We start from the raw sequence: 27,993 nt of genomic DNA on the forward strand, positions 1-27,993 counted from the left end.
TCTTCATATAGTGTTACCACGAGGACTAAAGAGGTTGGGATGACAGACATAATGGAGACTCCAGACCAGCTGCAGGGCCAATGTGAGTCCATTCCCCATGCGTATCTGAGAGCCTGCACAATAATTTAAAGATTATTCCCTCCCAAGCCAAGTTATTCACATTGTTATTAGTCAGCCTTTCATAGCTGTGAGAGGATTTCCTAGGGAAAAAAACATCAAGGAGGAAGGGTTTCTCTTGGCTCACATCTGCGGAGTTCAGGACAAACTACATCCACTGCTAGGGGCCTACGGGTGAGGAAGAAAATTGTGGCAGCAAGAGCATGAAGTAGAGAAGACTGCTCACCTTGTAGCAGCCAGGGAGACTGAGGAAAAGGCCAGATACATGTTCTGCCCTCCAAAGCACACCCCCAGGGACTTCTGGCCCAGCTGGGCCCCAAGTCCTAGTTTCTAGCACTTCTCAACAATACTATCAACTTACAACTCTTATTAATGGATTGGTTCAACGATGTTCAGAACACTCATGATATAATCAGCTCTAAGGGATGAGGTACATGGGCGATGGGGTGGGGTGGGATGGGGTGGCGTGGGTGGGACGGAGATATCATATATCTGATGATAGCACACAAGTGAAATGCAATAGGATGTGTGGTGATGGTGAAATTCATTTCAAATAAACACTATTCTGTTACCAAAGCTCACCGTCTTTAGAAATCACATAAGAAGTTTCGAAAGCCTGACAGGCTACTCCGGGTCATCCTGTTTGGGAAGTGGTATCATCTCGTCAGGTCTCGGGCTCTGCTGCCCCTCCTTTGGACTGATTTGTGAGTCAGACCGGGAGTTATGGTTTCCACTCTGCAGTGACATTGTATGATTCAATTCCTGGCAATGCTCAGAGGTAAGCAACATACATAAAACACCTGCAAGTTTGTGGGCAGAACTCGTAAGGTTGTGGTCCCTCCTCCTCCCCCCTAGCCAATGTTTTCTCACTGGGAGTAGAATCTGTATGAAATCTTCCCATCTTTACCCCCATTTTCATGTGAACCTTAGTCTGCTTTGTAACCACTTTAGCTACAAATGATGTCTTCTGCTTTCTGACATCATAGTGTAGGAGCCTGTCAGGATGGTGGTGGCCATGGGTGTCAGTAAATGGTGGCAAATGCTGCCAGTGTTTACTAAGATAGTTGAATTTGCTTTTGTTTGCTTTCTTGAGATAGGGGTCTCACTATATAGTGTAGGCTGGCCTCACATTTTTAATCCTGCTGCTTCAGACTCAAGTGCTGGGACTCTAGGCATGTGCCACCATGCCCAGTTGATACTGGCACTTGCTTTGATGCCTACAGTATTTCTATTACCTCTTCCTTGCCTTGCAGCTCACATATACAAACTTGGGGGAAATGACTCTTTCAGACTGAGCTCTGAACACATTAAGGAGAGAGAGGGTCTTCCTCATTCATCTCCACATGCAACACGCAGAGCATTGGCACGGAGCCTGAACAAAACACACATGTAGATGCTCTTGGAGTTATGACTAAGACCCTTCATTTCCCAGGGTTCAATGAAAAGATCCTGAGGCAACTAGCGTCCAGTAGGAAATTATGGCTGCCTTTTTACAGTTTCCAAGAACACTCATTGTTCTACTGTCTGTATAAAAAAATGTTTCATTCAAAATTAATATCTTCAATGCTTGTCCTCTTGGACAAGTAATAAAGCAGGAAGGGAAGGGAAGTCAAAGCCACATTCTGCTCTACAGGAGGGTAAAAGGAAGAGGGACGACTGGGTTGTTTAAATTGCTGGCTTTCACATGGATGACTCCATTCCTTTTTTTATACGTGATTTATAGAAAATACACAAATCCCACTGTGACGTTATGAGCCGACTGGGTACTCAGGACCTGCTGTGAGGGCATAGAGCAACAGAAAATCAGTTGTTGACTGGATTTGGATGTTTTCTTCTTGGCACTATTGCCGTGTCCACTCCAGTCCCGAACAGCTCCTGCCCTGTGCTCTCCAAGACGACAACTCTATTTCCCAATGTTAGCAATGTGTGCTTCCTCTTAATGCCAGTTGTCTCATAGTGAATGCATCTGAAGTCGTAGTCTCGTACACACATCAGAGAACTGAGAGAAAGATTTCATGAGGAGGAATGAAGATGTGTGAACAAAAATACTCCATAAAACCGATGTGGTAGAAGTCAAGATTTATTGAAAAAAATTAATATCTTTGCTATAAAATTTGTAACAGGAATATTTTCCGAATGTTTTTCAATGCATAAACCTGAATGTTACATACAAGCACGGGACAGCAGCGGGTTTCCTTCTATTTACAGTTTATGAAAATTGCTATGCAGTCCATGTGAAAAGAACACGTGATGGAGAACCGTTACATTAGAAAAATAATATCCTTGATAAAGCATTCTCAAGGAGTCCAATCATAGTTTTCTGCCTCTTCAATAAGGCAAAAAGTCCCTGGAATAGCATATAACTTAATTTACAAAATACAATAACTGTTCAAACACATATTCAAGTTTTCTTTTGGTATGATTTTTTTCCCCACTGTAAAATCACCTTTTTTTTGTTGTTGTTTTGTTGTTTTATTAACGAAAACAGAAAGACCATCAGGAGAATGTCATTTAATGTTCTCAGCTGTACATTACATATACACCTCCGTAGCCGGGCAACCGCCATTGCTGCAGCGCCGCCGACTTTAAGCATTTGCGCTACTCCGCAACGAGGCCTAGTTTGAGATTTTGTGGTCATTGACTGTGGAATCATTGCTTGGTATTCATAGGGGCAGGTCTGGCATAGTATGAGGTTTGGTCTAGTTTAAGGAACTGGTACACAATTACATTTCCACGCACATGAAAACGCCACAGATGTCACTGAACAAAGCTTTGGTGGCTCCACACAGGTCCCACGCTGGCAGACCCCAACCCTCCGGCTCCTAGGCCGTATGGCCCTGGCTGGCTTCAGACGGTTTTGCTTCCAGCTTTCCTGGCCGTCAGTTAGGTCGTTTTAATTCCTTCAAAGGCACACAACTTCCATCTCTTCTCCAGCGTCGCTCCCACACCAGTGAATTCCTGCTTGAACATGCGTGGCAGTCTCATCAGAAGCATTTCAATTTCACTGGCAGATATCTGTTAGGAAGAGAGAGGAATCAATTTGGGGAAAGGTGCTTGACAGAAAACCGGAAACGGCAGACCTAGGTTCTGCTTTTCCATGGAGACGGTTAGTTTTCTCCTTGTCTGTCAGGCAGCAGGGGGAAGCCCTGGCTCGCCCTGTCTGTAAGCGGCTGGCAGGGTGGGCGGGGTCAGAACCGTACCTTAACAGCCTTCCCGTAAAAGGCTCAGCACACCTCCCCACCACTCCTGAGCTCTGTCTCACTTGCCTAGGGCAGAAACTTTCCGGAGCTCATCAGAAAGCCCCTAAGGTTGGATTTTTCCCCCCATTCAACCGCTTTCTCTTCTTAGAGATGATAAAGATTTAGTAATGAATACTAAACCTCAGACTTATATAGTAGCCTGTCATAAAAACAAACAAACAAACAAACAAAAAAAGCCACAATGTCTAGACAGATGTTTCAGTCAAAAATTTTCCTGGAAAAAAAAACAACCCCAAAACCAGGTACTTCTTACATTAATAATTCATTTTGTTCTTCATTTAAAACAAAATTAACTTTGATCTTTCCTACCTCGGCCACTATTCTTGTTTTAATACCGTGTTTGTGTCCCAATCTGGGTGCATTGCAAGGAGCTGTACAACAAAATGGCCAATCTGGGGGCTGATACTGTGTTTGAAACCCCAATCTGCTGTTGTTAAGAGTTAAATGAACCTTACGAAGATAATTAGTCTCTTTAAGCCTTAGTAACATTTAATGAGGGTGGGGCTTAGCTGCTGGCTTAGCACAGACTTGGGCACAGAGAAGTGCTAGATGCAGAAGAGAGATCACCATTTCTCACGGTGTAATTGCTACAGAGAGGTCGGTGTAAAGACTACACTTCCCACTTAACAAAGTGAAGTTTGTCTTTTTGATTTGTACATTAATAGAAAGTCAAATCAAATGTACCCAACATTCATGGGGAGAACCTTCCTCAGTATTCCCAGACCTGTAGCATAAATTTTCAGTTAAAAAGAGGCATTCCTGGAAGGTAAAATAGATGATAGTCTTTTTTTTAAATATTAACTTTTATTATTTATATGTATTTATGTGCTTTGGTTATGTGAGTGCTTATGGGGATGCCGTGTGTGTATGTGTGTCTATACTGTGTGTGTGTGTGTGTGTGTGTGTGTGTGTACCACGTGTGTGTGGGAAGGGAATCTGACCTTAGAGCATGAATTACAGGTAGTTGGGAGCCACCTGATATGGGTATTAGAAACAGAACTTGGGTGTCTTTGGAAGAGCAGTAAGTCCTCATACCCATTGATTCATCTCTCTATGCCCTAATAGACTGTATTCGGATATTTGTGTGTGTGTGTGTGTGTGTGTGTGTGTGTGTGTGTGTGACTAATTTGAAATCTGAATGCACCATACCATAAAACTGTGCTAGAAAGATTATTAGATTCCCGAATCAACCCACAAAAATCTCCTAAACTATTGTTAAAGTTTTCATAGTGACCTTGCAAAGTGCTCCCTCATTCCATGGGATCACGAAGATCCTCATTTCTATTCACGAGCTATGTGTGGCTGATGGGGAAAATAGAGCTTGGTAAAGACCTGAGCATGTGGCCTGGACACTGCTTTAATATGCTCGCTCTCCAGCTGGAGTGGCCAGCCAGGCAAGAAGTGCTGCATTGTCACGGAACACCAAGCACCCGGGGCTCCTGCTAAAGAGTGCAGGTTCCCTGGTTGCTTCTCTGGAGACCTTGGGTTAGCAGTCTGGGAATGTAGCCCAGATAATCTATTTTTAACAAGCTCCCCCAGCAATTCTTCTGAGAGGCTCCATATGGGTTAAGAATTGAGGCTTCAGTCAGACAGTCGGGGATTCGACTCTGAGCTAAGCCTTGGGCAGCTTTCATTTAATACTCGTGATGTTCAGTTCCTCCATGTGTAATAGAAATACCATCTTCCCGTGCAGCTGGGAGGAGTGATTCAGTGCCCAGCATAAGCAATATCCTTTGTCTTTCTGTCTATACAGTACACAGATAGATAACAAAGGTGGTAGTAAAAGGTTTGGAGCAGAAGGGTCAAGATCTGTGGTCAAAGGTCACACAAGATGAGCACAGGAGGTATGTGGTCAAACTCAGTGTTAGGCCCAGAAACATCTTCTTACCTAACTGACATCTAAAAATATGAAGATTGTACATTTTAGCAGAGGAATCTGTGCTGTTTCTACAGATGTGTCACTTGTGTGGTGTTTAAATCAGGCCAAGTATGCCCACACCCTCACAGAGATCAGTTCTTTTTTAAAAAGCAAACAGACAAACAAGTTTTATGTGCATGAGTGTTATGCCTGCTTTTGGTCTGTGCACCACATGGCATGCAGTGCCCATAGAGGCCAGAAGAGGGCATCTGGTCCTCTGGGACTGCAGCCATAGATGGTTGTGGACATCATGTAGGTGCTGAGAATTGAGCCTCTGTCCTCTGGAAGAGCAGCCAATCCTCCTGACAGCTGAGTCCTCTCTCTAGCCATGGCTATTTCTTTCCGGTAGATACTCTGCATCCTTTCCCCTAAGTTCATGCAGGAGACCTTTTCTTTATGCTTTCTGAGGCCAGGCTGCATCACTACAAGCTCTTGTCTTCCCCTTTTTAAATCCCTTTTCCTTATTCCATGCAAGAGACAGTTCCACAAGGCTGTATGAGGGCATGTTGCCCCCTCCAAAACTCCTTTTACTTCTAAAAAATTTTGCCAGTCAAACTGGGGTGAGCTCTCTTCCCTCAGATTAAGCAGAGGCCATGGCCATGAAGATGGTAGAGTGGGGTCAGCTAAATGCTGGTGTAGGAAGAAACTTTAGGAAGGAGGAAAACAGCTACATTTTTTAGGGTAGAATTCATGTCTAATGACAACATCTATTCTGGAGGCTATGGGGCTGGGGTAGTGAATATGTGTAGCCTGCTTACAGCTGGTGGAGTGGGGTGGGGAGGGAGCATGTTGCTAAGAATTGAACACAGGACCTTGCCCATGTGAGTCAAGTCCTCCCCCCACTCCCCTCTCTTAGATGTGCCGGCCATCTGTCCTAATCCAGTCTGGACCAGAGGACTAACTGGGCACATGAAAAGGACTGACATAGTCTAGTATTCCTTGGGTGTCACAGAGCCCTCCTGGCTTCCCTTTCTCTGAGTGAACACATTCTCTTTTGCAGACAAGCGGGGCGTCTGTTCCCTTCTGGAGGTGCTTCGATACCTGAGAAGCGCATTCATTACAGTCTGTCTAAGCAATCGGTCATTACTGCTCACTGACAGCTGGCTGTTAACACAGGCACATATATCACAGTGAGGATTATTCATGTGGGAAACTTAGACATTCCACTAGGAACACTTCGCCCACCGTCGCCATCCACCACAGCCCAGGAAAGCATGCTGGGCCATTAAGGCAAAATCAGAATCTCTGGGAAACGGAAAAGATGCTGACATTTTGCATGTGCAGAGAAGTGTTTTAAAAACGCAGATGATTTTCCCCTGGTGGGAAATGCTCACCTATCTCGGAGCACACGAGCTGAGTTGGTGGCCTTGGCAGGTCTGCCTGCATCTGTTGTCAGATCGTACTGTACTGGGTCTGTTGCTTTGGAACCAGACCTTTCAGTCTAGGAGCTCTGAGTGGAGGCTGCAGGTTATGCAGGGGTGGCCAGGGCAGCCTGCCACACACAGGACTGGATTCCAGTCCTTTGAAGATGTAAATTTGCCAGGAGTGGAAGAGCCTTCCTTTAATTTCTATCACTTAGAAGTCAGAGGCATGTAGGTCTGAGGCCAGCTTGGTGTATCTAGTTGTTCTATGTTCTGGGCCAGGTAGATGAAACTCTATCTCAAAAAAGAAAATACATAAATCGTGTGTGTGTGTGTGTGTGTGTGTGTGTGTGTGTGTGTGTGTGTGTGTGTGTGTGTGTAGACTGGAGAAGAGCCTCTAGACCAGGAGTCCTCCTTTGGGAGTCAAACAACCCTTTCATGAGGTTTGCCTAAGACCATCAGAAAACACAGATACTTACCTTACAATTCATAACAGTAGTAGAATTACAGTTATGAACTTAGCAATGAAAATTATTTTATGGTTGTAGCTCACCACACCACGAAGAACTGTGTTAAAGGGTCGTGGTATTAGGAAGGTTGAGAACCACTGCCCTAGACTGTCTGAGCCGTTTGCTGGAGCAGAGGCAGGCAGGCAGGCAGGCAGGCAGCAAGCAGTTGGCACAGCTCCACTCCAGTGTCTGTGGGGCTTAGCATCAGTGGGAGGGTTCCTGGCTCTCAGCTGGGGTTCCGTTCCAAGGTGAGTGAAAACTTAGTATTGCCTGTTTGGGAGATTCAGCAAAGCCTCCTGAAGCCCGTGCCCTGACTCTCTCAAAGAACCATCCTGCCTGCCTGCCTCACATTTCTGATAGAAGGCAGGTGGGTGAAGAGTGGGTAGTTGGGAACAAGCCAAGGACAGGGAAAGGCAAAATACAAACGTCATTATCAGGAACAAGAATAATATTTAGCTGGAAAATGGCCTATCATGGGGCTACACGGTTTTAGGAGCCATGAACAATTTACATGCCCAGCATAATTTAAATTAATTCTTGCCCTTGCTTCCATCCCAACCACTCTTGTTCCTAAGTGCAGCCTTCGGGGAAATGCTAGCAAAAACAGTTACATTATGTGGCTGGACAGGGCCTGCTTTTCTTGCTTTCAGCATTAAAGAGGTGAGCAGAACCGAAATGCTTGCTGGCTTACAATTGTGCCAGTGGTGCTAGTGTCAAATCTCAAGGAAACCACGTTGTTTTGAGTGAAAATTTCACGTTACTTTTATTATCAGAAGCAGCAAACTTGCTGTGCGGTGGTGGGATAGATCCATGTGGTCTTAATGCAATTGTAAACAAAACTCTGCGCAGGACCACAACTCCCCATTCATTCTGATTAACCAGAGGCAGTGGGACCCGGCTGCAGCCTTGGAGACAGCATCCTCATGCTGCCTTGGAGCATTTTGGCAGCTGATGTGGGGACCAGGCCCTGGTGAATTTGCTTAAAGAAGGCAAACCTCTTATTATTTTGTTTCCTTTGTAAAGCCCTAGATATGGGATTCCAGAATTTAGCAGGAATTTTCTCTCTGGATTAAAAAGCATTTAATTTTTAGAGTTTTAGAGTCGTTTGTGATACACTCTTCTCAGGGATGAGGACAAATCTTGACAGCACCACTGGGCATTTCCCTGAGGAGATGGAGGACTGCGTGGGCAGGAGTGGAAGTGGAGAGAGTTCTGCGTGCTTCCTTTCTGAGGAAAGTACACTGTTGTCTTCTGAGCTGGAACTGCCTTTAGGGCCCTGCTTACTCCCACTCCCGGCTACTTACTATTGTTAGGACTGGGTGTGCAGAGCCCATGGTGGGGTTCTCTCTCGTCATATAGGGTCTAGGTCTATACCACCAGTCAGAGGGAAATGGCTTAAGACCTTTTATCACTTCCAATGCTACCTAGTAAGCCCAGAGTCCAATAGGGGAAACCATTGCATGGCCACTCCAATCTGCATCTTATCTGACTGACGTGTTGTGTGAGCACTTGTGTGGCCTCAGAGACAAGTGAGTCTCTCTCGGAGACAAGTGAGTCTCTGCACTTGCAGAGTGCAGCTGGCCAAAGCCTCCAAGCGACCTTTAGCAGACTATTCTAAAGTGCCCAGACGAAAATCAGAATCGATATCCCACAACAAACTGACATGCTGATATCGCCACCAGGGAAAGCCACATTCTGAAAAGGCCTCTCCATGACAGTAGTGGGTGACCCACGACGTGCAGAAATCTCAGTGGAGGAGCACAAGGAAAAGTCAATTTCTCTAGGAGCACATTCCAAAGCAATTAAAATAAATAAAATCCACTAAAGAACTCAGAAGCTGATTTATACAAAAAAGCTCATGAAGTTCAGGGCAATATTGATAGTTTAAATAAATAAAATTAAGAAAATGGTCACAAGTGGCCGCCCAAAATTGCACCACAGAGACATAAACCTCACTAACCAAATAATGAGCAATGAGATGGGATCCATAAGAAACTGTCTAAGAAGAAAAAGTCCAGGATCACACGGAAACACGCGTGATCTTACAAAACATCTGAGGTACTAATGCCAATTCATCCTCAACTATTATGAAGACCTGAAATTCAAAGACCTTAAACTCACTCTATGTAGCCATCATTCTCTAGCTACCAAATCCTCCCAAGGACACAAGGAAAAGGAAAAGAAAATTACAGGAACGTATCCCTGATAAATACTAATGCAAAACTTCTCAATAACATATTGTCAAATTGAATTTAGCAGCACATGAAGATCAGTACCATGATGGTGATGAAGAGTAATTCTGCATATGTAAATCAATAAAAGCAATTTATCACACTACTATAATAAAGGATAAAAATAATTCCAGTAAGCAGAAAATGTGTATGATAAAAGTCAACATCTCTTCATATTAAAAGTCCTTAATAGAGAATTATTGTTTATCACAATAAAGGCTGATAAACCATAGATAACATCATACAAAATAGGGAAAACACTGAGAGCATCTATCTAAGATCAGGAACAAGATAAGCTCATGAGGTAAACACTAAAATCAGGAAGTTCCTGAAACTGATCGGATTCACTTGCTTCCTCCCTCCCCAAGTGTATGTAAGCAGTAAGGACTGTTGTGAAATATGCTTAGACCAGCTGAGTTGCCCGGAAGAAGGCCAGGCCCATGAAACTGCATAGACAGGAGATGTGACCAACCCAGCAGCCTGGGAAGGACTCAGACCCACTGGGCTACCAGAAAGGACCTGCTCCGACCTGGAGGCATGGGAAGCCTCCTTTTGAGTTGAGCGAAGTTCAATAGATACACCTCAAAACAAAACAAAAAAAACCCAACCAAATAAAAAAACAATTATAGGCCATTGACCTTGCTCTTGGTTGCCCCCCAGAATTGGAAGGTAAGCTCCTATTGCTGAAGATACCATAGACTTTAAACACGGGACTTGGAGGCATCAGGTCAGAAGTGACCTAGCATGTCCTCCCTGAAGACCAGCTCTCCATGGCATCTGAAGGTGCTGTGCAAGCTGCCAAGAGCCTACTGGGATATCAGGTCTGGGAACCATGAGGGGATCCTACAAAGGTGCAGGATGGCGCTTATGTCTTGGGAATAAGCGACAGCTCTCACTGGATCAAACCTGCTCCATAGGAGGGAATTCAGGCCTAGCCAACTGTCCACTGCTAAGGCCATGGAATCCGGAGGACAACGGATTACTGCAATCTTCCTAAACCACTGTAATTTCTAAGCGCATTCTAAAATGCCATCCTTCTACCCACATCCCTAAAGCTCTTGCTTTTCACTAAGGAGCTTCTTTTTACAGCAGAGAACACCACAAAAGGTCAAAATGCAAAGAAAAACTGCCTTTGCCCAGCATCAAGGCGAACACCTACAATGTGCAACCCCTGACACCCAAGGCTCAGGGAACAATGCAGAAGGTAGAAATCTTTTAAGAACCAGATGGCACCGGCTATGACATTGTGTCTTCTATATATGACAGAGAACCCTCACCCATGAAATCTCGACAACATGGCAGCCTAAGCAAGACCTGAACAATGAGAACCAGTTGCCATGCCACACCCAGGTGGATGGGGATCACTGAAGAAGAACCCACCCTCTAGACGAAGAACTACAGGCAGACAGTGACTGCTGAGAGGGGAATAATTAGTCTTTCCCAAGGACGAGCCCCTGATTCATTATCCAATACCAGTGGTCATTTCTAAAAACATACTCACGGGAGCAACACTGAATGGAGTCAGACTGTTACATTTATAATGTATACATGTTAACAATAATAAAGAGAAATGATTCGATTGATAAATAGGCAGATGAACTGAACTAAAGAACTCTGTCAGAAGAAGTGTGAATGGTCAGTACATGAAGTGTTTAAAATCCTTGGCCACTGTGGAAATGTGAATCAGAACTACATGGAGACTCTACCTCGCCCTGTTTGGAAAGCAAGTAACAGACGCTGCTTAGCAAGCAGGGAAAAGGAACCCTTAAATCCTGTAATCCAGTCCATCCTGAAAATCATTATGGGGTTTCCACAAAAAAATAATAGACGTGTGGACTAGGGAGGTGCCCAGTGACCAGGAGCACTGCCTTCCTTTCAGAAGCTCCTCTTTGTTCCCAGCACCTGCACGGCAGCTAAGGAACCATCTGTGAGCCCGGTTCCGTGGGGATCCACCCTCTCAGGCACTGCACACTCATGATGTTCATTCATGCAGTCCAGAAAAAGTACACATGTAATAAAACCAAGTTTCGAAAAAAATTAAAAGCAGAACTACATATGATCCAGCTATACCACTCTTGGGTATTTACCCAAAGAAACCTTAATTAGCATATAGAGAGATCTACCTACCGAAGTACCCCATTATAATATCTATGGTAGCCATATTATGTAGTCAGTCTTGGTGGTGTTGATCGACACATTAATAGGCCTGTATTAAAGAATCGCTTGTCTATAAAGAGTGAAATCTTGACATCATGCGAAGTGACATAAGTAGGCACGGAAAGGCAGGTGCTACATTTCTTCCCTCGTATTTGGAAACTAGCCCTTGGGGGATGACAAGAGAGTAGCTGATCACATTCTGTGGGAATTTAGGAAACACCAAACTACACTCCCCTAATATGTATAATTGATGTGCATGGGTTGAAAAAAAATTAAAGTTTAAAACCTAGTCACTTTCAGCCTTCATAAAAGTCTATGGCTAAGAACCACCACTTGCAGCTCCAGATGGTTCCTCTCAAAGGCGAAGTGTCAGGGCTTCTTAATAAAGCTCAGGCAGGCAGCGCTGTGATCCTGAGTTGGTAAAATCATCGGTGGTGTCAAATGAGAATGCAGTGTGGTAATGTAATCCTGTAATCCGTGCTAACCGCGGAAAACAGAGGATGCCCTAGATACGGTGAGCGGTGAGGGAGCTGCAGGGTCCCAGAGCTGCAGGCCCAGCATCTGGCAGCACAAGCCTCAGTTCTTTCCTCCGCCTGGAGGTGGCGCTTCTGTTTATTTCTGCTGCCTTTAAGCAGTTTTTTTTTCTGGCTTGTGTGATTGCTCAGGTCATTGGCTATAGTGACCAGCCCTCTCCTGGCTGTCATAGACAGCCCTCGTAAAGGACATGGCTTTACCAGCTGTAGCCCCTCAAGATGGTTTACCTGAACTCAACAAAGAAATTGTACCTTCCCCTCTTCCACCTTAACACTTAAAAAGTAATGCTAAAAACATTACTCTCCAGGATCATATCAGATCTTTAGGCTACTGATGGTCCCTCCATGTGACATCTCCAGCATGGAATCTAGTGTGAACGTGACCCGAGGCACTACCCGGTTAGCCGCCCTCACAATGTCTTCCTCCTCGTCTCTGAAACTTTCAGGCTTGTCTGTAATTTCAAATCTTTCACAAGCTTTTCAAAGCGCTCTGACATCCGTAGACCATGACAAGTCACTGTCACTTTAAATAACTGATTTTTTTTTCCTATAAAGAAAAGCAAGGGGATGACAACTGTCCCCAGGTCCTTTGAGAGTGGCTGCCATGGGGCTCTCTCCTAATGCAGCTCACGCAGTGTCCACCTGCAGCCAGCAAGCGGCGAGCTGAATCCTAACAGTGAAAAGTTCAATTTAAAAAAAACAACTTACCTTGGAGTCCAGCTGCTGCATGTATGACCACAGATACTCTATATTAGCTCCAAAGGGGTGAACATGAAGAAACGTCGATATGATGCCTGCATTAAAACAAAACAAATAGAGACACTGTAAATTCTTTGGAGGAGAGCGGGGAGCAGTCTCAGTTAACCAATGCCATCTAACCTCACCGACTTTCATGAGGCCCAATCACGTGGTCTGCCGGTTTCCAGGTTTCCAACACCTGTCAACCAGCATCCACCAACAGTACACTCAGTGTCCTTGATAATTACAGTCTCTGGTTATGAAACGTGTGTAATCCACATCCGGATACGGGCTCCACGCAACTCATACCACTTCCGCAGGCTGTGGCCCAGGGGAAAGGGATCCCGGCGCTCTCCTCGTCTCCGTTCTAACTCACGAGGTCATCATTTGTAAAGGTCTAGGGACTGGCGCTCTGCAGAAATCCCTCCCGTCTTGGTTGTACTGACAAATGGCTGGATTATTGGTGTCAGGACCGAGCTGAAAAGCATGAACTTCCTTCCCATCCTCCCTGCTCCCGGGTCCAAAAGCAAAGTTGTGAGGGAGTCAGTTGCACAGACCGTGCGTTGCTTTTGGTCAAAAGGTCAAGCTTAGATGGAGGCTAAAGTCTTTAATCAGGTGTGAGGTGTAATGCATCTCCCACACTGTGTACTGTGAGAACTGATGCTGGTGAGTCAAAGGTCACCTGCCTAAAATGCAGTCAGGACAAGCACGGGCGAAACAGTGGGCCATCCGACATTTGCAGGGGCCTTGAACTGACTAGGGATGGTGTTTGTCCCTGTCTTCCTCTGTGATATGTGGGTTGCTCACGGATGAGTGCCAGCCAGGTTTCAAAGACAAGTGCCCAGCTGATCTTAGGACCCTCATAGAGAATGAGGGTCTAGACCAGTTCTCTTGCTGACTGTCTTTGGAGGTTGGCCTGAGGGTGGTAGGAACAGTTACAGCTCCGTCAAGCTGAACTATCTGTATGCTGAGACTGTCTGCTCTGCGACATAGAGAGCTCGCCTTTTATTCCGAGTCTGTGGATCTTTTTCTGATCTAAGTTGTGTGGTATAATAGGGACCATCCATAGGTGATGATGGTAATTTTAACATCTTTAAGTGACCACTTGAGAAAATGTAGTTTCTCTGTCTGTATGCTCATTTTTTTTCTCATTTAAAAATCAGATTCAGCTTTGTAAATTATGTCTCTATGGCTTCTTGAGAGGAACCAGGTTGTTCCCAGGATTAGAAGAAGGGCAGTTATACAGGTAGCCAAAGCTGCTGTGAATTCTTCCATGACAGCCAGGTCCTAGCTAGAAGACAGCATTTCATAATATTTCTCCCTATCCCCTGGCTTTTACATTCTCTCCACACACTCCCTGCCTTCTATAGTGTCCCTGAACCTTGGGAGAAGGCTTGATATAGATGTCCCATTTAGGCCGACAACTCCATCTCTCATTCTCAAAGCTCTGACCAGTTACGCATCTCTCCATTGACTGCTGATCACTGCAAAGGGAAACCTCTCTGAGCAAGCCTGAGGGTAGCCCAGGTCTATGGGCGTAGGTATTTTGATGCCAGCCCAAATCCTGGCAAAGATGGGGTGGATGATTGCCAGGTCCCACCCCTTACTGAGGAGCTATGAGCAGTGGATAGGCGCAGAGGAGGAGAGGATCCTGATCCCATGCTCAGGTGGACAGCCCCACCCCCCACATACATATCCAGCATAAACTGGATCAACTTAGAAGGGCACTTACATGTGTGCATGCAAAGCAAAACCCAAAACATGAAACTAAGAGAATATGTGTTGAGAATATGAAGGGGGAGTTGGAGATGGGCAATGTGGCTATAACCATATTTCATTGTATATATATATATATATATACATATATATATATGTATATATTTGAAATTCCCAAGACTAAAGCAAAATAAAGAAAACATTCCTTAGTGGAGAAAAAAGGGAGGGGCAGATAGCATTAACTCCGAAGTTAATGAGTAATGGCAACGTGTCCCCAAATGGAGACTCGTTTCTGGCACTCTGGGGGCAGCTTCGAAGCTTGGAACGGAGGCAGGGCTGATGCTGACCAGGTGGGCTGCAAGTGGAAGGGCCCTGTGCTCTGCCCGTTTCTGTGGAGCAGCAGCAGCCTCCCCACTTCAGAACGTGTTCCCAATAGTGCTGAACGCATTTGTAAGCCAACAGTCTAACTGGGATAAAAGGAGCAGACGCTGTCCTACTGGGCTTTTTAGGAGTCTCAGAGCCCTAAAAGCTACTTGAGAAAATGCAAACCAGCTCTGTGTGAGGAACAGCAGCTCTTGTTTGGGAGGCCCATTGTGGCAGGCCACATCAAAACATTCCATCAGGGCATCGATTTTACCCTTGTTTTGAACCTCCTCACTAAGAGCAAATTGGTAGTGTTTGAATTAACCAAATAGTGGTAGCTTCCCCTGGCCATCGCTCGGTTCTGTTAAGTTTTTACTTTAAAGCACTCGGTGGCAATAGGATGCCAAGACGCAGAGTACGGCATAACGAAAACCAGGAAAGGGGCCATTTCTGTGGATTTTCAGCCTAGATGAACAACATAGATGGTAAACGCGAAGATTGAGACTGAAGGACATATTTTCAGGTGGTGATAAGCGTAAGAGGGAAAACCAGCAGAAGAGCACAGGGCGCCCTGGAGGTTGGTGGGGAGCTATTTTATACTGAGGGGTCAAACGCAGGGGTCTCTGAGATGGTGAGACTCTGAGACAGGCTTCCAAGTAGGAGACTACCTTACTAAGTCTGCAGTACCCCTGTGCACTCCGTGGGGTGCAAGGGCAGTGTGTTAGGAACAATCAGGAAAGACAGGGCTAGCTAAAGAGGATAGTGGCTCATATCTAGAGGTATGTGCGGCAGGCAGAGCCTTATCTGCGAGTAGGGGCCCTGGAATAAGTTCTAAATGTTTCCGGAAACAACACTGGAGTTTGAGACAGAACCTAGGATTCTGAGATTTAGAGACCAAGCTAAGGAGACCTCAGTGAAGGAAGGACTATGAGAAGAGGAAGTGACGGAAGAGAAAGAAAGGCCTTCTGGTGCCCGGGAGAAGAAAGAGTTTCTAGATTACCATCTGAGTCCAGCAGTGTCAAGTGCAGCTTAGATTAAGATAAATTAAGACACTGGGGAGTGGACAGTTTCAGAAGGGGCTGGAGAGCTGGGCAGACAGGGACAGAGGCTGTGGGACCACAGTGCTCTGGAGAGACTATGCTTGGATGGGAGGGGCACAGCCTCACTTCTGTTCAACGGGAACACAGAGAAGCTACCATCCAACTGTAAATGCAGTATCTTTATGTTCAACTCTATTTTCCCCTAGCACCCAGGTATTATGTGGAGGATTCTAGTTCTAACACACAGAGGACACGCCAAAGCCAGGGGCGCAGCAATGGGAGCAGAGGTGAGAGGTGGTGCCCAGTGACCAAAGCACGAGTAGCTCCTGTAGGAAGACACGTCTGCCTGACCGTTACGAACCTCATGATTCTCAGAACCAGAGAGGCTGGAGGAGTTACTTAGCACCCAGCTCGAGCTGAGAAGGGGTTTGACCGCATCTGGGTGGGATTCACAATGATGAGGACTCCTGATTGGTTTTTGCTAACGTGTCACAATGAGGTAAATAAATGAAACAAGGACTCTGACTTTATAACTTGGTCCTGAGAATGAGCAGAACCTGATGTGGCTGATGAACCTTCCAAAGGACCACAGATAGCTCCCTTGCTCTGTAAGCTCTAACCCCATTTCCACAGTCAGTCGAATGCATTCAGAGTTTGTTTCTCACTCCCTTTGTCTTCCAGGCAACTGAAATTTGTGTCATTCCTCATATAAAACTAATGTGTCCTGAGAGGATGCTGGGGTACCTGAATATACTCTCACATAGTCCCAGATGTAACCGCAGATACCAGGAAACTAAAGTGGGACCATGGTGGTAGGATTTGGGTGGGGTGGGGAGCACTAGAGAGGGTAGACACAGTTACTATGAAGGGGAAATGGGGAAACCTGATAGGAAAGACTTACCTGGGGAAGGGGGAGGGAAGGCAACACATGGGAAGAGGGGAGGAAGAGGAATAACAACACTAAGGATATTTGAAAAAATCTACAGGGGATTATATTTTTTTTCTTTTTTTTTTTTTTTTCCTTTTCTTTTTTTGAGCTGGGGACCAACTAGGGCCTTACGCTTGCTAGGCAAGCGCTCTATCACTGAGCTAAATCCCCAACCCCGGGATTATATTATTTTATGGTTGCTTAATCTCTCTCTCTCTCTCTCTCTCTCTCTCTCTCTCTCTCTCTACACACACACACACACACACACACACACACACACACACACACACATTTCATTGAAGCTATGACAATTGGGGTGACAATATCCTTACCTCATTGACTAACAAAAGCCCTGATGCCAGGTAGGGAAAATTCCTGTTGACTTAATGGTCATGGGAATTCAAGAGACTCCCACAGCAATTGCAGTTGCTCTTGGTGTGGTTAGGAAAACAAGATAAGACCCTGTCGCTGAAGACACAGCACTCCATACACGGGATTTGGAGAAATCAATCTCGATGGGCCCTCGAAGCCTCCTCCCTGATGATCAATTCTTATAGGACAAGAAGCCATGCAAACATCCAAGGAGAAACGCAAGCAATAGTTCTATCCAGCTGTGACGCCAGCAGACCACAATGGCCAGCACAGCAAGATACTCTGAGAGAGGCAACAGTAGCACTGCCTCCTAGGGGTAAGCAATAATGACTTACTAGGACTTAACACCCACTCATCCTCATCGGAAGGAGTCCATGCTTGGCTCTCTATTAGCCAAGTACTGGTGGCAGGTGAGGAGAGGAGAACCCACTGCTTGCCACTTTCTTGAACCAGTGCAGTTTCTGACTGCATTGTAAATGCTCTTATCCTTATACCACAGCTGAATGTAGCTGTCACCCCTGATCAAAGGAGGCTTCTTTTTTGCAGTAGACTAAACTCATTAGAGACAGTCATACCTGGTCAAAATGAAGAAGTCAGCTGACTGTGGGATAACTATCCCAATTAACACATAGACAACAACCCCCTACACTTAAGGCTCTGGGAAAATCACAGGAGGGGTGGTGGTGGAAATATTGCAAGAGCCAGAGAACCAAGACAAGATGGCTGCTATAAGATAGACTCTTCAACCATGCAACGGGGAGGATCTGGAAGGAGTTGGGGGTTAGAATGGGCGGTGAATATGATCAAGAGACATTGTATGAAATTCTCTAAGTCTATAAAAATATTTCAGAGTTAAAAAGGAGAAAGTGAGCTGAGCATTTCCCCCATCCCCCTCCTTCCCTCCTCCCCCCCTCCTCCCCTCCCCCCTCTCTGCTTCACGGTCCTGCTGCTGTGGCTCCTCCTCCACAGTGAACTGTAACCTCAAAACTGTGAACCAATCAAGCCCTTTCTCAGGCTTTTATCAGGTGACTTCATGACAATATGAATGGTGACTAGGATAATATGTCCTTACTTAATAACAGAGGTAATGGTGGCCTTCCACGGGCCCACAGCCCAGCTTGGAGAGACTTCTCCATCACAGAATCTTTTGGAGAGTCAAAAGGATCTCTTTCAGAAGAATATAAATATGAATATTTAGAGAGTGGGTTTGTGAGAGAAAGTCCTATCTTTGTTAAGCCATTACTAGAGGAAGGTAATAATACAAGAGAACTGAAAGGAAAGATTGTTCCTTGGTTTATGTTGATGGAACCCTAAAGTCTCCAGCCTCCTTTGTAGTACAAGGTTCTCGTGGACCGACTCGAGATGAGTGTATTCCTTGTTTTCTTTTACTCCAACAGACTGTTTACAGGTAGGCTGGCTCCGAAGGTGAACTGTGAGGTGAACATTCAGTCAGCTGTGCTTACTTTTATCGAAGATTCTGATGTCCTCATAGTTGTCTTTCTACTACACTGAAATAGCTAATTTATTTTTTCTGATTCTAAAGGCATTAGAGGTAGAGAGTTATAAACAACACCCCCCTCATCTCTTCTCATTAATGGATAATAATTAGGGACTGGAGAGAGAGCTCAGCAGGAAATTGTTTATTATAGAGGATTTAAGTTTGATTTCCAGCCTCTGTGTCAGAAAGCTCACGACTGTCTCTAACTCCAGCTTCAGAGGCATCTGACTCCTTAGGGCTCTGTGGGCACTTGCACACATGTTCACATACATACATACATACATACATACATACATACATACATACATATACATGTATGTATGCATATAAATAAATAATTAGGAATTTACAATAATTAAGCATATACTTAAAATTTCGTGGAAATTGACTAAAATGTTTATACATATAAAAGCACATTTATTTACACACATGTTTTATACTATATATACACAGAACTATTTAAAAAGTATCATAAATGAGACGTATTCTCCAAGGAGAATGTAAAATTACATAGGAGGCAATCTCCAGTGAAAAGGAAAATAACGTAGGGGCCTGTTCTAAATCTTAAAAGTTTCCAAGTAGTCAGTATTATTCACACTTCTAGAAAGTTTTCTACGGCTCATTATGAATTTTGTTATATAGCCAAAGCATAAGAGTTTCCAGAGTTGCAGGTATTTTCTGAGAGGGGAGAAGGCCGGTTAGCAGCTACGTATGGGCTCGTTTTGGGTTCCTGGAACCGATACACATCAGCATGGTTTCTGAGACATGTGCATGGCATATTATTACAGCTGTATATCATCAGAGAGAGAAAAATAATTGGTTTTCCTTGGAGTATCTCTAAGCTGATGTCACATTCAATAACCCTGTAGTTGAAAAATCTATATGTGATGGATGAAGTTTGGACTATCTTTTGAATTTAATTTCTCCGATGCCAGCTTCTGCAGGCCCCAGTGAACCTGTCATTTAAAGGTAAGAACTGATTCAGTATTTAGGAGATGTTGCTTCTGCCTGATAATGACCTGGGTGAGGGGAACAGTCTGCCTCATGTGAACTGTGGTCTGGATCCTCACCATTAATCACCTTGCAGGGGAGCCAGGGGACCCCACGCTGGGGTCCCTACCAAGGTGCAGCCAGGATCACTGGCTGTCTTTTGGGGAAGTGGATGTTGTAGCTGGACAGTAACTTATTTTCTCTTCTCTTCCTTAGGGACCAGCACCTCTTGTTCATCTCCACTAAGTGGATCTACATGCAATGGGAATCTGGCTTAGACATTTCCAATTATCCTAATGGCATTGCTCTGCATACCATGATTAGCAATCAGCACTGCAGGTCTGGCCTTGGGGCTGACCTTGGAATGGAGCCTCTTCTTATAGGACTTAGACTCACCTCCAGGTTCAAAATGGCCTAAATGCCTGGCTTAGCTTATGAACTTTTGAAGAAGAACCAACAGGACCTCCTTTTAAATTTTAAAATTCAGATTTTTGACACATGAGATGCGAATTAACCTATTTTCTTGAACCTGATTCTGTCTGACAACTACCTAATATTTCCAGTTCCAGGCGAGAGGGACCCTCCTGCCAGTCTGTATGACATTCATTTGAGATGTGCGTTGAATAATCTCGATGACCTAAGTCTGACCTCCGATTGGGAGGCTTGGCTATTTAGATTGTTGTCATTACTAAACTATTGCCCAAGTTGATTCTCTGGCGATGATTTCTGTAAATAGATGATAAGAGATTTCTCTTACCTATTAGCAGGGCCTCCTTCTCAGATTTTAAGCCTTGGCTTCTTTTTTCGGTGTTGTTTTCTCGGTCTTGGTTAACCAACGCAACCGTCAACACATTGATTTCCTATAAAGTCAAAACGCAAAAGCCATGTAGATGTTTAGGTAGACCCCATGCATTTTAATGAACAGACCCCACCCTCTTCTTAAACTCTATAAAGCAGGCCATTGCTTCCTCTTACAAGTGCAATAAAATCTTAAAGTTATTTGTACAATAATAGCTCCCAACATTGCTTCCACGCAACCAAGATACAATTTAAGAGTAGCAAATTTGACAAAACTATCTTATTAAATAAACCAAACCAAACACTTCTATTCACAATGTCTGTATTTGACTGTAGCCATGATGTTTTATTCTAAACATGAAATTTTGGGGGATATGTCAAAGCTTACAAAAGACTGATTATGTAATAGCTGAATTAACCTAGACTTTGGGATGGGCTGAGAAGCTGGGGTAGAGCTGCAGGTGCAGTATGTGAGGAAGAGTGGATTATGAACAAGAAAGTAGGAAAGGAAAGGCAAATCTGCGAGGTTTCTGTTTTGTTTGTTTGTTTGTTTGTTTTAACTAAACAATAAGAAATTGAACAAGAGCTGTCCACGCCATGACATGCCAAGCTGGGCTGTTTGGAATTATTTTTATTTTATCTTTTATTATTTTTATTTTTAAAAGTTAAAGGTGGAGATAAAGATCTAATCCATATCCTCCCATTATTAACTTATAACTTGAAATAGAATGTGATATGATAGAAACTTAATAGCTTGCACACATGTGTAAATCACCAGGGAAGTTGGGTCTTGTCGGAGGGAAATTCCTGACTGAAAGACAACTCCCTCCCTTGGAGGGAGATCCAAATAAATACACCTTGTACTCAACCTTGCCGTGGGTAAGAACCAGGGCAACAAAGAGACAGTTGTAGCTCGAGGCGAGTGGTTGCAGGAGAACACTGGAGATCAGCAGAAAGATTACTGGACCTCTAAATAAATGCAGTGTCAGAACGGCTCCCAAGAGAATGGAGCAAATCACAGTTTTAACCCTAGGTCTCTGGCTGTGAGGGACACGGGGATGCTCTGAACTGTAAGGGAAAGATAAGCCAAAAAGCACCAGAGTCCAAGCAGTTAAAGCAGTCAGTGCTGGCTGCCATCTTACCTTATAAGCCTGAAACCTGTGTATCTTCACAGGGTACCATAGTCCCTGGGGAATCTTACAGCAGGGACAAGCAGCCTACCAGAGCCTAGGAAACTAGGGACGTCTCCTCCTTGAGACTGCAGTTGATAGTGTGGACAGTCCCTGCATCAACCACACTTGTCTCTTCATCCATGCTCTACAGCCAGAGAACCACAGACGCAAATGCTCTATCAGTACCCACAGGTCTAGGGATGATCTCCACATTACAACTACCAGGAACATGGACGACAGCACCATGTACACAAATGCCATCTGAATACACCCCAGGGAATGTAGGAAAGGTATTTTCCACAGGCCATGGTCTGAGGGCCATAGGTATTGACGACATGGTATTATGGGCCCTGGTATCATGTGTACTTTTCCCTTGTGCCTGCAGAAGGCCATCCATATTCCACAGCCTAAGAGGAGCAGCTACTGTACTGCAAGCTCAAGAAAAGCTGACAATTACACCCTGAGTCTGTGGTGACCAGTGCCATGTACCTCAGTATTACTGTGCTCATCCTATGGGAAACGCAGAAGGTCTTTTCCCATCTAGGGACTCAGAAACTGAGAGTCATTTCTATAGGCCCAGGCATATCCTATATTCATGCTAAGGGCCCTAGGGAAAGATGCTTCATGTTCTATGGCTCTGGGACTATTTTTCTTACAATCTTGGTGTCACTTGTACTTATTCTAGGACAGTGCAATCTACATCTTGTATCTATCACCAAGACTGTGGTAGCTGCCATCACAGGTTCCAGTGCTGTACGGGTCCTACACTGTGATACCCAAGGATACACACCTTTAGAAACCTAAATGAACTGCAAAGCCATAAAACCATTTTCATGAATCACTTTAATCTAGACCACCGATATCCAATAGACATTGCTGATATTACCATAGCCAAACAAATCACACACCCCCCCACACACACACTTTGGAGAACACCCATAATAAAGCCAAGAGACCTACCTAACCAGCACTGTACATCCAATATAAATTAAAATACTTTTCTACACAAACTACTTCATAAAATTAGAACAAACAACTCTTTCATAAGATGCACAGGCATCAGTATAGGGATATAAGAATCAGAAACAGAAGCACAGCCTCCAAAGAACTCAGGAAATATCTGTCTCCAGAAATAGATCCAAATTTGAAGGAAATCTATGAAAAAAAGCCAAAATAATTACGCTAAGGAAATTTCATAAGGTACAGGACAGGTGACCTAAAGAAACAAGAAAGCAGACATTCCAGAAAGAAAAGAACATTAGAAATCTACTTCATGGAATAATGACAGAAATACTGTTGAATTGTCAAAGAGATAGAGACATTCAGCTTTATGAAACTCCGTGGACACAACTAGATTAAAGAAAACAAAACAAAGAAGCCAAAACAAAAAACAAAAAACAAAAAACAAAAAACAAAAAAAACCACCCACTTCACCAAAACATCACAGACAAGACGGTAACAGTACAATACAAACAAAGATTCCAAGAGCGGCAAGCAAAGAGCTTCAAGTCACATAAGCGAATTCCCATTCGATTTTAAAAAGGTTTCTTTGCAGAGACCTCACAGCCTAGAAGAATGCATGATATAACCCAAGTCCCCAAAGAAGAAAAGCAACAATAGACACCCCCAAGCCCCCCAAACCCCTGCCATCCAAGATTACAGCACCCAGTAATCAGTTAGAGAAAACCACAGAATTTATCACTAGGAGACCGACCTAACAGGATACTTACGGGAATACTAGAGACGAAAGGATGGTCGCTACTGCCATCATGAAAACACACGGGCGTGTAAAACCCACTGAAGAATAGTTATATAGAAGAAAAAGGGAACTCAACATTGGCCTGCTGGAAAGCTACTGAGTCACAAAGGTAAGTGATGGTCAGGAAACCCAAAAAATACACACAACAAGCAGGAAGTGAGTAACAAAAGAGAGGGAGTAATTATCAGTAATGTTGAGGGTAAATAGATTAAATTCGTCTATTGAAATATGAAGACTGGCCAACTAGATCAAATGGCAATAACAAAATGAAGGCAAAAATCAAGATCTAACTGTATGCTGCCTCAATAAAAACATCCAAAAGGTTCTCATGCCGCCACTGCCTGTACAGTCGATGTGAAAGACTGGAAAAAGACGTTGCTCACAAATGAAAACCATGATACTCACACCACACAAGGAAGAATTTAAATAAGAAGAGCGAGGGACAAAAGAGTCATCATGCATTAACAAAACAACTCCGCAGACAACATAAGGACTGAACAGATATGCACACCATAGGGCCGCCTGAGGGATTAAGAACAGCCTATGTACAATAATAGATGGGGGTCTTCAATATCAAGTTTTCTCAGTCATCCAGACAGGGAAGGAACAGAGAAATACCTGATGTGAGCCACACTGCAGAACAAGTGGGCCTAAAGGGCATGTGAGAACATTCCATTCAACAGTCACAGACTGTGTGTTGTTCTCAGCCCCTGGTGAAAATTCCCTGAGATAGATCATGCTTTATAAAAGGTCTGCCGGACATTCTGGGCCAGAAGACTAAGATGGTGCTCCGGTGTTTTAGGGTATATTTGGGACTGACTAAGCAATCAGCTATCTCTGTCACTTCTATAAATTTTGAGACTGCGTCCGCACAGTTCCTGAACACTCAGGTAATAATATTCCTTCTCAAATCTCTGATGGTGTTGAATGCTAGAAACTTAAGCTTAGGTTCTTTAGGAGTTGAGATGTTTCAGGTTAAGAAAAACTTCTTAGGATGGTACTACAAGTTAGAATAGAACGTGATTTAGATTCAAAACGCTAACTCAGCAAGATAGGGTAGACAATAGAATACCGTCTCCAGGCTGCCAAATGTTATGGGGTAGATGCTAAAATGTAAGCCACATTTGATGGTTTTTCTTAGTTGTCATTCAGTTTATATTTGAAAGAAGAAAGTCTTTTATTGGACTAAAAGGTGGGGGGTGTTATAGAGAGGAGTATCTTGTGTCTGAAGGATGGGAAAACTGCCACCCTTTCGTCTCTAGTATATGTTAGACATATTGCTAGTATGTCTCCTAGCAATACATTCTATGGTTTCCCTAACTAATTACTTGTGTAATAATCTTGGATGGCAGGGTTTTTGGGTGTGTGTGTATGTCAGGGGGGGTGTTCTATGCACCTGACAATAATAAATCTGATGGCCAATTAGCTGGGCAGGAAGTGGAAGGTGGGACTTCCTGAGAGAGAGAAAGAACTCTGAGAAGGAGAAAGAGGAAGAGGCCTTACACCCTGACACATGAGAGGAGCCAGGCATGACTACAGGCCTGGAAGACTTAGGCCACGTGACTGGAGAGGCTAGGTGGTCTGTTAACATAGGTGAGCTAATTGAGTGTCTGCCCAGCTAAGACCCAAGCTTTGAAACATTAAAAGGTTTCTGGGTGGTTATTTGGGAAACTAGGTGGTTAAGGAATAATTGCTGCTGTATTTGTTTCCAGCATTAATATATACAAAATATTAATAATTTTTCATGTATAAACAACAAACTTTAAAATATAGCAAACCTTAAAGTTTATGTGGGAATGGAGCATTTGGCAGAGTAATGGGGATAGGGACAGGAATTCCTTATGAGAAGAAAGAAGGTATGGCATTTCCAGATCAAGCTTTCACAATTAGAGCAGATAAGGACTATGCAAATTTCATCTTTCTGGGTTAATAGGGTCAGGGAGTCTGCTGAGTTTTGTGCGTGGTTTACATTAAAGATAAACAGGGATGTGCACTGGGCTTCCATGCCTGGGAATGTAAGGACGGTCAGCAGAATGCAGGCTGAGTTTCTGTGAAGTCTCCCAGGAGAGGATTAGGAAGAATAAAGAAGACCATTAACCAAGATGATGGTTACATCATCAAAAAATACCAGCAACGAACCTCAGAGCTAAGTGGAAATAATATCTTTGAGAGAGAGGGTGATCTGTTTACAGCCTGAATAATAATTGAAGACCAATGAAATTACACACAAGAGTTTAGCAGACAACAGGCCCACATTAATTGCTAAGACTGAGTGGTATCCTGAGGCCAACACACAGGGAGGATTCAGTTTGAGTAAGGGAAGTGGATGATGGAGGAAGCCAGCATGTCAGGAGCTGGCAGGGAATGGCAAATGCACACAAACGATGCCACCCATGGGTATTGTTCAGTACCTGTTCCCATCTCCAGTGCTGGAGTCATTAAGAAATAGATTTTGAATAGGGCCCCAACAAACGCTCCAGAATAACACTGGCTAGAGCCCAGATAGAGCTGTGACTTGCTCTGATAATGCCATAAGAGTGGACCAGTGAAAATGAAAGACAGGACCACCCTCCCATGGAAACATACCTTGCTATTGGATATTGTGGTCTGTCTTCACTGACAGTGGCCGTAGGGTAGACCCAATTCCCACATGATACCCACACCCAAACAGATCACCTGGGCCTGCCAGAGAGCTGGGGCTTGGCAAATTCTTCTGTGGTGCTTCTGGATTTTTGTTTTTGTTTTTGTTTGTTTTTTAAGTCTTGAAGTTGGGAGACAAGCATTGCTGGAAAGAGGGATAGGACTCACTGACTACATGGCTCCAAGGAGCGCTTGTCGCATATGAGAATTGTCTTTAGAACCTCTAAACATGAATATGACCTTTTCCATTATTGTCAAAAGTGTGTCCAACCTAATAACTAAATACTCAGGTCTATACTATCATTTAGTGAAGTAGACAGATTTCTGACCACTCAAAAATTACCCTTCTGAGCCTCTGCACTTAAGCCTGCCACAAGTATAATTCAAGGTCACATCGTTTTCCCAGTAGGTGAGCATGCATGTCATATATTTTGCTGATGCTATTCTTAAAATTAGTAGTAATATTTTAAGTGCTAACATACAGTGTAATCATAGTAGATAGTTATTTTATGTACTGTGCTTCTCCCTTTTCCCGCCTACCAGAAAGGGATTGTTTTGTGCTATTGACTCATAAATTATTGGTTCCTGAGAAAAATAAGGATAATCTGATAAATCTGTGTTTATAACACTACTGCTTAATTGAAAAAGACAATTACAATTAGAGGTAGTCTGCAAGTTTGTGGTAGTCTACAAAATATAAAGTAAACATAGGTGATATTTTAGTATCATGTGAGCTTTTACGTAAGTTTCTAAACATATAGATTCTAAAATCACATCAAAACAAACAAAAAAACCATAAACTTCCACCACCAAGAAGTAACTTAACATGCAGAAACAATAAGGATCTAGCAATCCCCCAACTAAGACCTTGTTGCAGTTCTATTTTCAATGCCTTCAAAAACATCATCAGTGACATGGACATATGTGAAATGCCTACTTTGCACCAAGGATTTCTGAGCTTTTAGGGAAATAGCACAAAGTGACAGAGAGGTAGCACTTGGAGTATGACAGGCTGTTGTTACAAAGCGTCTGCAAAGCAGACTTGTTGGTAGAAGGCACTGTAGAAGCAGGTGGATCTTGAAGAGTTCAGATGTTGTCTGGAAGCCTTAACCAGCAGAAGGCTTTACATGAACAGCTCTGCGCTCGAGGACACTGGGTTGGAGGCAAATAAAAGGGGATGCAGGGACATAAAGTGGGAGTGTATGGTAATAGTATTGTCATTTTGCCTCTTAATAATGAGGGTCAAATCTAAGTTAATAATGTGCAGAGTGAAGGAGAAGAAATATTTATGAGGTGGAGTTAAATAGAAAATTCTGGGAATGAGTTAGGTGCCTGGCGAACAGGAAAATAGAGAAATACGTAACTTTGGGAGATGATGTGTCCAATTTCAGAAATTCGGAACTCAAGGTTTGTGTAGCATGTTGTTGAAATAGTTGAAAGGAAATGGGATGTGCAAGCTTTTATCTGAGCCTTCATCCTTCTTTCTATGGGGTATTTCTCAGGAGTTTAGAGCAAGACCCTTGACTCTCTGAGACAAGGAGCTGGCCAGTTCACATTTTCCACAAAAAAGGTTCACCACCCCTAGGCCCCACTGCAAGACACACTCTCAGTGTTACTTAGCACATTACAATGCGTGGCAATCATCCTTCAGCTCCGCTGCGGGAAGTTTGAGCATCTTTCTGAGGTCAAAAGTCTGGTGAAGCTAGGTTGACAGGCTTCATGGGATAAATCTCAAGTGGACACGTGCCCAAACACTATGGGAACAATTCCTCACACAGACAAACCATAATGTTGAACATTAAAGATGACCATTCCAAGGGTATCAGATAATGTAAAATTGAAATCTCTAAGTCTGCAAAGCCTCTTAGGGTGGGACATAGACTTGAATTGTGC

General features: G+C 43.8%; 1 protein-coding gene across 3 annotated transcripts in view; it reads right to left on the reverse strand.

Moving 5' to 3' along the window:
- Positions 1-2,179: 2,179 nt before the first annotated feature.
- Positions 2,180-27,993, reverse strand: part of Enox1 (ecto-NOX disulfide-thiol exchanger 1) — a 272,854-nt gene continuing 247,040 nt past the window's right edge. For all 3 annotated transcript variants that reach the window (XM_032918167.1, XM_032918166.1, XM_032918168.1), the window contains 3 exons: positions 20,489-20,591; positions 12,795-12,880; positions 2,180-3,132 (listed from right to left, as the gene is read on the reverse strand). In XM_032918167.1, coding sequence (XP_032774058.1) covers positions 3,001-3,132; positions 12,795-12,880; positions 20,489-20,591 — 321 coding nt within the window. In that variant the 3' untranslated portion in view covers positions 2,180-3,000. The remainder of the gene's footprint in view (positions 3,133-12,794; positions 12,881-20,488; positions 20,592-27,993) is intronic.

This window comes from Rattus rattus, chromosome 12, assembly GCF_011064425.1.
Source record: "Rattus rattus isolate New Zealand chromosome 12, Rrattus_CSIRO_v1, whole genome shotgun sequence".
In the NCBI taxonomy this organism is placed as follows: domain Eukaryota; kingdom Metazoa; phylum Chordata; class Mammalia; order Rodentia; family Muridae; genus Rattus; species Rattus rattus.